The sequence below is a fragment of the Apis dorsata genome, unplaced genomic scaffold (assembly GCF_000469605.1).
Source record: "Apis dorsata unplaced genomic scaffold, Apis dorsata 1.3 scaffold_113, whole genome shotgun sequence".
NCBI lineage: Eukaryota > Metazoa > Arthropoda > Insecta > Hymenoptera > Apidae > Apis > Apis dorsata.
The window spans coordinates 1,120,587-1,134,210 of NW_006263408.1; the positions used below are offsets into that span (position 1 = coordinate 1,120,587).

Sequence of the window (13,624 nt, forward strand, 5' to 3'; positions counted from 1 at the left end):
AGCTTGAATTATTTCTACGTTATATATAGGGAAAGTGGTGGAGGAGGAGGAAGGTGGTGGGAACGAGCGAGTACGTGGCTCTGGCCGTGTACGTGGACGATCCAAGGCTGCGACGAGGCACGCTAACTCAGCCGCACGAGGGCAGAGTTGTAGCACGCACGCGGCTTCCTCCTTTCATCCGTCGTTTCATCTCCGTCGACCGGTGGAAAGGAAAAAATCGGAGGAGGAAGGAAGGAAAGAAGGAAGGAAGGAAGGAAGGTTTCTTCTGTTCTGACGTCTCTCCTCTTTGAGAAAGAGATATATACATATATATATATACAAGAGGAGGGGGAGCGAGGAAGAGAGAAAAGGGAGAGGGGACCACTTACCAGGGGGAGTTATCGACTACACACGTAAGGCGACAGCGCACACGTACGGATACACAAACATCGCGGACCTGTTGTCCAACTTGTTGCTCGTCCCTGCAAAAGGCACACCTCGCCTGCCTTCGCGACGCACAAGTCACTCTCGCCTTTCGAAAAAAAGAAAAAAAAGGAGCAGGCAGTTAAAAAAATAGAAACCACCAACTTTGAACTCGAAAACAACTTCAACAACTCTCGCCTCTGAATTTCGATCTCTGAGTTTTCTTCGCCCTGTCGACGATCATGGATTGAATCGAAAAGGAAATCGGGATAATATAAATCCTTCTTCTACGATCCGTCTTAAAGAAAGATCGTTCGAGCAAGTGGAAGATAAGATTTTTCGTTCCTTCTTCGACTTCGATCGATTTTTTCGCGTTCTCGAAATCGGCGAGATGAGGGTATCGTCGCAAGAATGGACACGCCCGACCAACGCGATATTGCGCGAAAGTGTTGCCGGCATGGCGATGGAACGGTGCTCGGATCAGCCAGGCGAGTAAGATTGAACGAATCGAGAGAGAGAGAGGGAACAAACTGATATGAACGCATTTTTCATCAACTACGAACATTGAAGAGGATTGGCTTGGTTATTATTTGTCAAGTATGAGGCGTGCAGAAAGATTTGTCCAAGGAAGGAGAGCGAGCACCGGAGGTAACGGGAAGCGGAAAACAGGGCAGAGGTAGACGGAAAATAGGGGGGAGGGGAAAAGAAACGTAATCTTCCACCCGCGAATACAACGAAAGCAATACTACAAACAAGGTAAAGCGAACAAAGAGAATCTAAAGAAAAAAAAATTAAAAAAAAAAGGGAAACAAACTAGAAAGAGGAAGGAAATTTAGAAAAAAAAAAAGAAGAAGAAGAAACTGAAGAAGAATCTTTCCTTTCTTGCTCTCTACGTATATATAAATATACTCGAGTAAAATCACCGAAACGATCTCGACTGCGAGCACACTGCGCGCTTTCGGCCCAAGTGTTTCCGTCGAAACGAAGTTTCCGGATACTACCTACTAGGCTTCCGGATGTTTCCGGCCGGGCCTCGAGTTGCATCGACTCGTTTCGCCGAAGAGATATTTTAATATAAAAATTTTAAATATAAATCTGTACGCGTACTTGTGCGCGCACTGTGTCTACCTATACACAGACATATAGTTATATATATATATACGATAAGTGTGTACATATAAACGTAGTTCCCTTTGAAATCGTGCAACGACATCTAGAATTAAAATACCGCCCTACACAATACACACACACATATATATATATATACACACACACGCGGCAACTTCCGATCGGAATCGACGTTTCCGGTAGCCCGCCACACGGAAGTTAACCCATTCGGACCAATCGATACCGATACAATTGCACCGAGTTCGGCTAATTCTCTCTCTCGAGAGAGAGAGAGAGAACACGCATCAACACTGTGTTTGGAACACTGTGTTCCAATCGAGGAACACAAGGTGATTTTGGTTAACGGAGGAAGCGTGGACGAAACGAGGAGAGGAAGTTTTGGAAGAGAAGATGAGGCGAAACGAGGTGCTCGGCTGAGGTCATCGATCGGTGTATCGGTCGTGATCCTGGTGGCCTCCACCGCCAGAGACCACCAGGACGATACTTCGACCCGTGTGCTCTAACTTGGAATAGAAATTTGGATGAGAATCGTTGAAAGAGAGAGAGAGAGAGAGAGAGGGAGAAGAAAGAAAAGGGAAAATATATTCGACGAATTTCATCCCTTGAAGAGACAATAAAATAAATCTCGTCGAAGGGTAAAGAAGATCGTAAAGTGGATCGAAAATTATCTTCGGATATCGTGCAAGCAAACTCTCTGAAACGTTTTATAATTAGTTTGATAGGGCTCGAAAGAAACGAACACAGCCAAGATGCCGCGTTGTTACATGGTGAAGAAAGCTCTGTGCAACAAGTACATAAGCAACGTTGCCAGAGGATTCGAGAGCTGGGGTCGAGGAAGGAGCACGCCATCACCGACCACCATGCAGATCCCGGTCTCGCCCATAGAAGGGAGCGTCGCACCCCCTGTTGCTCAAGGTACGGTTCACAGTCCCTTCCAATTATGGCTTCTATAATGGTAATTAAACAGTCGTCGAAGATTCTTCGAAGGATAAGAGTAATAAGGAATATTCACGTTTTGTTGATGGAATGGATGTAGGTTTGTGATTCGTGAACGATAAAGTTAGTATGATGGTAGATATTTTAAGCATTGGGTTTAAAATTAATGCTTGTTCTCTTTGTTTGAGGTAATAAGCATGTTTTGTAGATGTTTTATTTGTTAAGTTTGTTTGAATTCATTCGTTGAAATTGGTTTTTGAAAATATAAATATTGGTTAATTTTAGAATTTAAATCAAAAGAAAAAAAAATGAAAGGAAATGAAATTCAATCAATTTGATTTAATGAATTTGATTGAATGAATTCATATAATAACAAGCATAAATTTAAACATTATTTCCTATCTTAAAGTCTAAAAATAAATATATTAAAATTATATTTTTAATTTCTATATATAAAATCTTCTAAATTTATTCAAAGGACAATGAATGTTTAGAAAAAAAATGTACCTTGCATTTCATAATATATCCATAATCCTTCTTTCATTTTCTTGGAATATATACATCTATTGCCTCTTTATTGCAATGAATTGATTTTATGTTTTGCTAAATTTTATGAAATGTAACGTGTACTTTTCTTCTTCAATTGAACACAAAGACACTTGCATAAATATTTAATAAAAGAAAAATATCGTAAATGATAAAAGAAAATTGATCGATATTTTAACCTATTACGTTCAATTAATACGAATGTTTCTACTATTTGTTCCAAAGGCCCGCTGTATTGATTCACCCTGTAGCCATATATCGTTCGTCTCGTGTCGGCGCGCTGCACGGACGCGTGTTTCATCGTTGGCAAGAAAAGTTTCTGCATGCTAGCAAAATGCTAGCAAAATTGCCTTCGTATTTTTATCTATTCTTAATGTCGTTAGAAATATCAAATATATTAAATTGTTGTTGCATAATTGAATAATTGAATTAATTATCTAGATGAAATTTTACAAAATTACAAACAATACTATACTTTAATAAATTTTATAAATTATAAGTTATAATTTTGAGTATTGAATTGAAACAAAATTGATAATAAGAATAATTAATTTATTTACGTGAATTTGATAGATGCTAAAAAACAATTTTTCAATTCATTATAACATATTATATTATATAAAGAAAAGTTAAATTATAGTAATTACTTTCTTTTTAAAATGTGAAAGAATAAACACAAAAAAATATTTTACAATCTTCCATATTGAAGGGATGAAAATTATTCTTTGAAAATTCTTGAAAAAATATTTAGATTATTATTATCATAATAAAAATTCTTATTCAATTTCAGTCATCAAGTTCATCACAATTTGATTAATTAAAGATAAAATTGACAGCATTTATAATAGTATAATAAATATTTTCCTGTTTTTCTGGAAAAATTAATATAAACTCTCGATATGAATTTTTCTCTATAAAATATTTCCAAATACAACGAATAAATTTAATCCAAACTAAAATTGTTTTGACAAAAATTGAAAAAGAAAAATCAATAAAAATTAAGATGAAAATAAAATTGTGCACTCGCAGAAAGAAAAATGGCATGGAGGATCATGGGCCATATTTAAACCTGCAAATACCGACGTCGTCACGTCGTAGTAATTCGTGGATAACTGCCACGACGAAGCTGCATTAATTGTTAGAATTGTCGTTCCCGATGGCGCCAGTTTCCAACTATGTCCCTGCTTTGCAAACGGTTCACGATTTATGCTTCGTAAGCTCGGTGAATGAAAAAATATCATATGCAAAAAACTTGGAGACGTTAACAAAGAAGCGACAAAGACTGTGTATCCTTAACTTCTTCGGAACATTTGATCGATCGAAAATAGGAACGATTATTATCGCGAGAAATTAAGCAAATCGATTTTAAATTGTCTTGGATAAAAGATAGATTTTATCAGAATCGAAAGATAACATTGTATAGATTCACAAGTTTTCTAAAAATATTTCAATATATAAAGGGAAGGATTTGATTTAGATATCGATTGTTACTTAAAATAGAATAACATAGATTTCATCATCTTTTTTTTAAATAGATTTTGATTAATCCTTTGATTTAATCTTTTTAATAAATGATTTTAATTAATTGAGCACAATTCAAATTTAAACAAATTAACTCATAAATTAATAATCAAAATTGTCTTTACTATCATTTCAAAAAGAACAATGCTGCTCATAAATTAAAATTCACAAATTTAATATTGCTAGAAAGAACAAGTTCGAATCGTTAAAAAAGTTACAAAGTTAACGCGTTGTCACATCAATTGTTAGAAACTTTTCCCCGGAAAGACGTCGGTGAAATAGCGAGAATATGCGCGATCGAGACTCGAAACGATTTAGAAAAGAAAAGAAAAGCAAGAAGACACAAGAGGATCATTGCTCGAGCGAAACACGCAGTTTCATAACCGAGTTATCGTGAAATTTTATATCCGCTCGCTCGTACACTTCCCTTGGCCATCCACCCATCCCCTTTGACCTCGTTTCCAACATGCTTGCCGTCATAATCCCTGATCCTCCTCCATCACTCCCTCTTGCTACCACTTCGCCAACGATGTTCGACACTCTTTCGTTGGCACGTCGACAACAGAACTCTCCCTCTCTTTCTCCCGCGGACCGTTTTCCACTTCGCTCGTTAAATCTCGATTAAAAAGTCAAATTAAGAAATCGAGTTACGCGCCGCTGTCGGTCCTCAGTTGTCTCGTTAATATCGCATTGTCGCGGACTGAAGGGGTGAAATGGGGTTGATGATGTGGTTTCCACTACTTTGCTCAAAGTTACTGTCTTCCTTTGTGGTTTTTTTCCTCGTTGTTCTCTTTTCTTCCTATTCTTTTATAGAAAGAGAAAAAAAAAGCAACTATAGTTATCGAGTTTGCTCGTTTCATTTTGAAAAATTAGTTAAAAATGCAAACTTAGATTTTATTCCTCGCAGGATGTGATTGATGATATTGTAACAGCATTACTCGTCCTAAAAATTAATAAAGACATCGATTGAATATATCGAGAGATATTTGTCAAACGATTTATAAATAGATATCTTGGGTTACAGAATACCTGAGCACGCAGTCTCAAGACACGACGACAGGAACGAAGACGCTTGAGCAGGACGTCTCCAAGGGGAAGGTGGACGAGCCCAGCAATGTGGACATGGCGATCGCGACAAGCAATGCGGGCACACCAGCGACAGAACCTCCAATTACTGCTCGAACGGAGGCAACATCTCCAACGGTGATTACCTGCGCCACTACAGGCTCATCCTCCACGATAGCGGCGTCGCAAACAGAATCGATCGCCTTGGGTGTCGAGAACACAACGATCACCACGTCCACGTTACCTTTCACAGCTCCCAGATCACCGTCCAGAACAGTTCATACAAACTATCAACAACACACGAACATGCCTCATCACTCACCTCCGGGAGAACCTTCTCCTCCTTCGAGCACCGCTACACCGTATCACACCGTCGAAGAAACAACGGATCATTCTGCATCTGAATCGAGGATAGGGTCCAATAACGGCAATGTGATCACCAATTATGTGTCTTCGATGTTCAAGGATCGTTCCGCAGCCGAAACAGAAGCTGCTCACGACTTGTTGGAACTGTCGAGGTCACTCCCGCCATTACCGCCACCTAGTGTCGCAATCGGGCCACAGAGCGTGATAGAGTCGCCTGCTACGGACATACAAGAAATGACAGTGTATCAACCTGATCAACCAATCTACCAGGTGAATACCATCGACCTGGCAAACTCAACAGTCTACACGCACCACCATCAACAACAACAAACGCCCACCGCGAGCATTATTTACGAGCCCAGCGCGACGATAGTTCAACAAACGGGCAGCGTATTCATCCCTCTGTCTCCTGTTCAAGAGATTCTGCTCACTTACAGCACACCGTCCATTCCGTGCACACCGATTGTCGCCACTCAACAACCACCCCAACCTCTAGCGCAGCAACAGCAATCTCACCAGACTATAGAGGCGGCGCCACCGTTGACGCCACCTACCTCGGAATGCAGCAGCGACATCGAGAATAACAATCCTAATTCGCAACCTAGTCAGAAAGATAAGGAGGTGCAGACTGTGACCGAGCAAACGGAAGTGAAACCGGCCAGTTACACTTATGACACTTTATTGGTGGCTGATGGAAGATCGAAGAACAAGAAGATCATACCTACTCAGAAAACGCAGGAGACAGAACCAGTCGAAACGCCCGAGACGTCGAAAATTGGACGATACGTCTGTTGCGAGTGCGGTAGGTTGTTGGAGAAATGGACACGTGTTTGTTGTGATTATTACCTGACAGGATAATCGATAGATCGAAGAAACTATTTTCAATCAGGATCACATCATTCAGGACAAAAATTCTCTGCTTTCAGGTAAACAATACGCGACCTCGTCGAACCTGTCGCGACACAAACAAACCCATCGTAGCATCGACTCGCAATCGGCGAAGAAATGCATCCACTGCGGCAAGGCGTACGTTAGCATGCCAGCGTTGGCGATGCACGTGCTTACCCACAAGTTGACACACAGTTGCGGCGTGTGCGGTAAGATGTTCTCCAGGCCGTGGTTGCTGCAAGGCCATTTAAGAAGTCACACGGGAGAGAAGCCTTATGGGTGCGCGCACTGCGGCAAAGCGTTCGCCGATCGGTCGAATCTTCGCGCCCACATGCAGACCCATTCCGCGGACAAGAACTACGAATGTCACAAGTGCCACAAATCGTTCGCGCTCAAGTCTTACTTGAATAAACACTTGGAGTCCGCTTGCCAGAGGGAGAACGATGAGCCCAACAACGACCTAGATGCGCCACAATAGATTCGTTCGATTCGTTGGGGAATAGTTGGCGCTCGTGTCGCTGGTTATGATCAAGTAGGTCGTTGAATTGTTGGTAATACGAGAATTTGGAGAATCGAAGATCTTTAAATTAGATGTCGCTATAGTAGAAAAGTAACTTTGAATTATTGAAATTTATTATTATTATAAATTTATTTAGCTAATGTAAGTTATAATGATTGGAAATATTTGAATTTGCTAGAATTATAAAATTATTTAATTAATATAAGTTATAGCGATTGAAAATATTTGAATTTGTTAAAAGGAAAGTATTGTATAGGTTAGAAATTTTTGAAATTGATAGAAACGAAATTATAGAAAATAGAAATGACAATTTTTTTAATTTTTTTTTATTTAATATTCTTGGATTAATCATGGTTCGAATTTCTGTTTCCAGTTAACATGTCGAGCCAAAGAAGCAATTTTTCCAAGGTGCAAACTCATCGGTAGGTCAATCCGTCTGGAAATAGATCTATAATGATGACGAATTCATTGTTTTTCCCTTCCTTTCATAAACTTATAAAAAAATTCACAATTCATACGCTTGATCGAATTAGCGAAAGGAAGAGATGATCCATGAAATATATAAAAACAACGGAAGTACTTTCATCTTAGAGATTGACAAGTGATCCTTCATCGTTAAACACCAACAACGCATCGTATTCTCATTCTGGGTAAGCAAACGATTTCAAACGCATTTCAATCGCGATTCAAGTCATAACAAAATTGTTTAAGAACAAAGAACAAACACGTAAAAGATACGTGTTCGAAGATGAAACTTATCTTTCCTATATAAACGATTAAGGATTGAACCAACATGAAAATATCATGGTTAAACCAATCAAATTTAAAATCGTTTCATTCTTCGCGCGAGATTGGCTCCAAAAAGTGAAGTTTATTATTAAAATAAGCGGATATTAAAGTCGCGTTTAAGGAAAGAGAAGAACTCGAATACTCTCGAATTACATTTACAGGGATATATCGTCCTAAGCTAAGACAATTTTATTCGCATCGAAACGCGTACGATGCTATTCTAACGACATTCCTTTCGTCCATGAAACGATAAAAACTCCGTTCGTTGTCCGGTAAAATCGATATTCGCGGGACATCGAAATGGAAAACGAAACGACGCTCGTTCGGTTTCCGATTAAGGGTTTGAAGTACGATAAAGAGAGGACGCGGAGAACGAACAGCGGCGGCGAGAATCGATGCAATACTATCGAGGGACCATCAATTTGCGAGTAAAATTCATTTCGAATCCGCCGATCGTCGATGGAAATCGGATCAATCCTAGTCGAAGGATTTGAAGATCCAACGAAAATAATGTACGCTCGAAGTAGTATCTCGAGAGCAACGTCCTCTTTGATACTTAAGGATTTTTAGAAATCACATGGCAATTTGACGTCTTTTCATCTTACTCTTCTTGTTGATTTTCCACGAATTCTTCTGAAAAATCTTCTGAATGTAATGTAATCGATTGAATGACAAGGTCAGCATAATGTTAGAATCCTTAGATATTTTACTTCTTCTTCTATCTTGCAATTTACCATGAAACACATAGATACATGCACAGATTATGCTCTAAAAACATTTTAATTTGTCAAGTGGGGATTTGATTAAAGTTTAATTTATATTATCTGAAAATGAGATTACATGACTTAATCTTGATTATAATTGAAAAAAGTACAAAAAGTAATTTGCACATACTTTCTTAATTCTATTATTATTTCATAGTATAAAAATTCTTATAATCATATAAAAGTATTAAATGATACAAAATGTAGTTTAATTTAATTCATTACAATAATATGCAAATATTTTTTGTATCTATCTATTATATTTTTATAGAAGATACAAAATAAATCTGATCTATCTAGAGAAAAGCAATATAATAACTTATCATCCTCAACTTGCAATTTAAAATGAGAAAACAATAACAGAATCTATGATGAATCTATGATTCAATATATAAACTTTATCAAAAAAAAAAAAACTTCACGTATCTATTCATTTCAACTTAATCACTTCATCACTTATCAAACTATTCTTCGATCCTAAAAGATACTTCAATCTTCTTCTACGATTAATTCTCGATCAAAGATAAAACGATTCACTCGAAAACGTGAAAAAGAATAGTCATTTCTTCGTCGTTGTCAAAGTGTCTGGCAACCAAACTGACATTCGATACGTTGATACGAAACTATCGAGTGTCCAATTCGTGGAAAACTTTTCACGCAAGTGTAATTTCCTCGAGGCATCCTTTTTCCGAACTTCCATCGCCGCCCTCGGCGCACAATGGAGGCGGTGGGGATGGGCACACGTCGAAGGTTTTCATCAACATTTCACGTAAACTGGACCACCTGTTGAATGCCTGGAATGACCATTGGTAGCGAAAGGGTCGCTCTCTCGTTCCGCTCCCCTAAATTATAGAACAGTACTCCTGTAATTTCCTCGTTGTCAAAAGTATACGAGATCGCGATTTTTCCGCTTTTTTTCTCTGTAATAGAAACGGTGGATAAAGGTGTGTTAAAGATTGACAGAATAGAATTACAATCAAGCAACTGTCTCTAGTCAGGTTCTTTCAATTATTGATCGAACATTAAAGGAAACTCTAGTCGAATAAATTTTTTAAAATATTTATTCTCTTCTTCTTAAAATAAAGAGATAAAAATCTATTTAATTTCTTAATTTCTTTCGCGAAATTTACGTTCAATTCTTTCTCGGTAGCTTTTAATTTTCATTTTCGTTTAAATTAATTAACAGTTTTCTTTCAGAATTGATGTTTTTATAATGATTCCTAATAAATTGTTGAACGATGAATGAAAAAATTTGGAGATTTTTTTTTAAATTATTTCAATGATTCTTACAAAACCTTGATGGTGGATTTCCTTAAACATCTAGTCTATTGAATGAATACGTCGTTGCATAGAGTTATCTTCTTAAATATTTAATACTTACTAACGTTTGTAAGGGCAAATGTAGATATTTTTACTGCGATCAAACTTCGATTTTATTATTCTTAGTCGTTAGTCACTTTTTATTCATCATCTATTTCACTCGTAAGTAGAACACCTCGAATCGTGATATTAATTTTAGAACGTTCTGATGTTATAATTAATTAAACGATGAAATAAAAAAAAAAAAATTGAAGCGTCGAAAGGAATGTCGGCCAAGAGAAAATATTGCTGCTGAAAGAAACGAAAACCAAAGATAAGCACCAACTCGAAAAAAATAAAATAAAAGGAAAAAAAAAAATAAAATAAAATAAAATAATAACTTATTCTCTAGTCAACGAGCTACGCTTGTATTGTATCGTTTTATCTTAGGTTGCCCCACGTGAATCGATGGGCTTAGTCCTTGTATAATAGGTGAAGTGGTTGTTCTTTAATTTAAGTTGGTCGCTGTTGCTTTCACGTGAGAAAAACAAAACGCGTTTTTATAACGACTAGTAGAAGATATTTTGGTACGAGAAACATTTTCTGCGATTAGAACACTTAAGGATTGACCGATTATTATTGCGTACTCGGTTAGTTCCCGGTTAAGTAGTCTTTAAACGGGCGCAAGAACGAACGAGCTTTAGCTATTTAAGTTTTTGTATGAGATACCAAAGGGACAAAGGAAATATACGTGTATATCGTCAACGTTGATGCGTCTATACATTTCCTTCGCGCCATGTTCGTTCAACAAAAGGGTGTCGAACCCTTTCGATCGAGAATTTCAACGTCTGCATGATGTTCCAGCAACGTGCAATTGATTCGAAACTTATAAAATAATTTTTGGAAATAGGAGAAATTTGAAAAATTAACATTGGAATGGAATGGAAAACGTAGAAGTGAAAAATCCTTTTTGTTTTTTCATAACCTCTAATATCGAACAAAACTTGCATAAGACGTTTGAAATATTTATTTTAAAAAAATGCTCTCTCTGGATATATAATAACAGAGATAACGTTAATTTTAAGAGATCTGAATCACGTGTACGTTGTTTGTACAAAATATTTGAGCGAAAAGTCAGAAATAGACTTGCCTAACATTCCTTCGTTCAATTCTATAAGACTAGATTGGCTGTTAAACGTGTAAATATATTCAATTATTTTTTCACGTTCTTATACATATATATAATTGTAAGAATAAGGTTCCTAGTCATAGTAACTGTTTTTTCTTAGATATTTAATTTGTATCATTTAATTAACGATGAGTTAAGCGAGTCTGGTTCTGACCGCATTCCAATGAGAAAGGAAACTGCTCGAAAATTGTCCAATACGTTTTCGTCTCTGTCGAGCAAATCAATATTCGAATGCTATTCAATAATATGGGGAACACAAATGAACAGAGACCACGTCTGTGTCGTGAAAACCGGAAACAACTAATTTAAACAGGTCGGATGGATGGTCGGTAGCAAATTTGATCTGCACATTCAATAATGTTCACAGCTATACCTGTCTCGTTTTCATGCTGTAATACAATACACGACAGTCAATCGAAACTCTAATCACAATTAGAGAACCTCGTAACGATAGTCAATAATGAAATAAAAGAGAAAAGATCTATATGGTTATCAAAGTGCATCGTTCTTCGTCACCGTAACGAATTTTAATTAAAAACAAAAAAAAAAAAAAAAAAAGGCATTTTTAAACAAAAGACGAAGGATTCGGATATATTAACGTTTAAGCGTTTTAAATCAAAAAGTTTAAAAAAAAAGAAAAGATCTATATGGTTATCAAAGGGCATCGTTCTTCGTCCCCGTAACGAATTTTAATTAAAAACAAAAAAAAAAAAAAAAAGACATTTTTAAACAAAAGACGAAGTATTCGAATATATTAACGTTTAAACTTTTTAAATCAAAAAGTTTAAAAAAAAAGAAAAGGAAAGATTATAGAGAAGAAGTTATAGAGCGAGCAATTGATCATTGGGACCATTATTTAGTGAAAAGCCATTGCCACTTTTTTTAAATAATCATTACAATGAGTGGTAAAAAATAATTTTTAAAATACTATGACTGGAAATTGAATCGTATTTTATATCGTATATTACTTATTATTATTATTATTATCTTTATTGCGTGTTTCAATATTTGCATATCCTCCATGTTTTAAAATATATTTTAAATATTCCCGCCATACATTTGACGACATCATCATTACATTTGTAAGATGTGAGGAATGAATCCTTGAAGTAATCCTGTGTTTTACCGATTATACCGAATATAAGCTACAAAACAGATATTTTATGCAAACTTGTGAATAATTTTATGAATTTTATCCAATTATATTAAAAATTCGAATAAATCAACGATCAATACTTGACTCGATTAAGGTTAAAAATTCGTTGCCGTCTCGAAGAATGTTTTCAACGTCGAAAAAGTTCTTGAAAACATGATTTTCCTCTATGCTTGCTTTTGAGAACAGGAAAACATGATAACGTGAAATTAACTATTCGATAAAAAAAAAAAAAAAAAGAGAAAAATAAACGATATAGCAAACCTCGTAAGAATTGACAAACACACGAATACAAATTAACGTTAGATCATCGCCGTAGGGTAAACTTAAACGAAAGCAAAAAAAAAAAAAAAAAAAAAAAAAAAAAACAAAAAAAAACAAAAAAAAACAAAAAATTAAAAAAAGTACGATAAAAAATGGTATTATTACTAACGTTATTAACAATAAACAAACATTCGGCGCTATTTTTTAGATATACAAATAAATTAAGCCAGGACCCAGGACGATCATGCCTCGTACATTTCTCGGTCCACTGAAAATAATTTTGTTCTTGTTCACTAAAACACGAATACAATTTGCATTGGCTGTGCACTTGAAATTATTAACCGAATTATAAATCGACTTCTGAAAATCCTGCACATATATACGATGATTTTATAATATTTCTGTGATATGTTTTATTGAAAATAACTTTCGTTTTTTATTACTCATAGAACAGCATTATTCGAATAATATAAATTTGTAAACATGTTTATAACTTGATTAAAATCTGATTGAACCTCGTTTCAAATTCAAATATAATTGGAACATTATGTTATCAATGTAATTGATTTAAATTTTTTAATTTCTGAGAATTTTTTTTTTAATACAATATAATTTATTTTATATAGATCACAATTAATTGCTCAGTTTCACGTCAGATGTACAATATCGTCACGCTTAACACTTTTTTTTTAATATAAGCTAAAGCTACTAAAACTTGTTGCCTCGTAACCGTTAGTTAAAAGGACAAAAGGAATCAAAAAAAAAAAAAAAAAAAAAAAAAAAAAAAAAAAAAA

At 35.8% G+C, this 13,624-nt stretch overlaps 1 protein-coding gene and 1 long non-coding RNA gene across 2 annotated transcripts in view; one reads left to right on the top strand and one right to left on the bottom strand.

Annotated features, from left to right (window-relative positions):
• The window catches only part of LOC102681850 (zinc finger protein 628-like), a 19,888-nt gene extending 11,482 nt beyond the window's left edge, over nucleotides 1-8,406 (top strand). The window contains exons 2-5 of the mRNA XM_006612489.2: nucleotides 2,217-2,445; nucleotides 5,558-6,766; nucleotides 6,891-7,384; nucleotides 7,746-8,406. Coding sequence (XP_006612552.1) covers nucleotides 2,280-2,445; nucleotides 5,558-6,766; nucleotides 6,891-7,330 — 1,815 coding nt within the window. The 5' untranslated portion in view covers nucleotides 2,217-2,279 and the 3' untranslated portion in view covers nucleotides 7,331-7,384; nucleotides 7,746-8,406. The remainder of the gene's footprint in view (nucleotides 1-2,216; nucleotides 2,446-5,557; nucleotides 6,767-6,890; nucleotides 7,385-7,745) is intronic.
• Nucleotides 8,407-9,383: 977 nt separating this feature from the next.
• Nucleotides 9,384-13,624, bottom strand: part of LOC116185168 — a 6,150-nt gene continuing 1,909 nt past the window's right edge. Inside the window, exon 2 of the long non-coding RNA XR_004149942.1 lies at nucleotides 9,384-9,767. This is a non-coding gene — a long non-coding RNA (uncharacterized LOC116185168). The remainder of the gene's footprint in view (nucleotides 9,768-13,624) is intronic.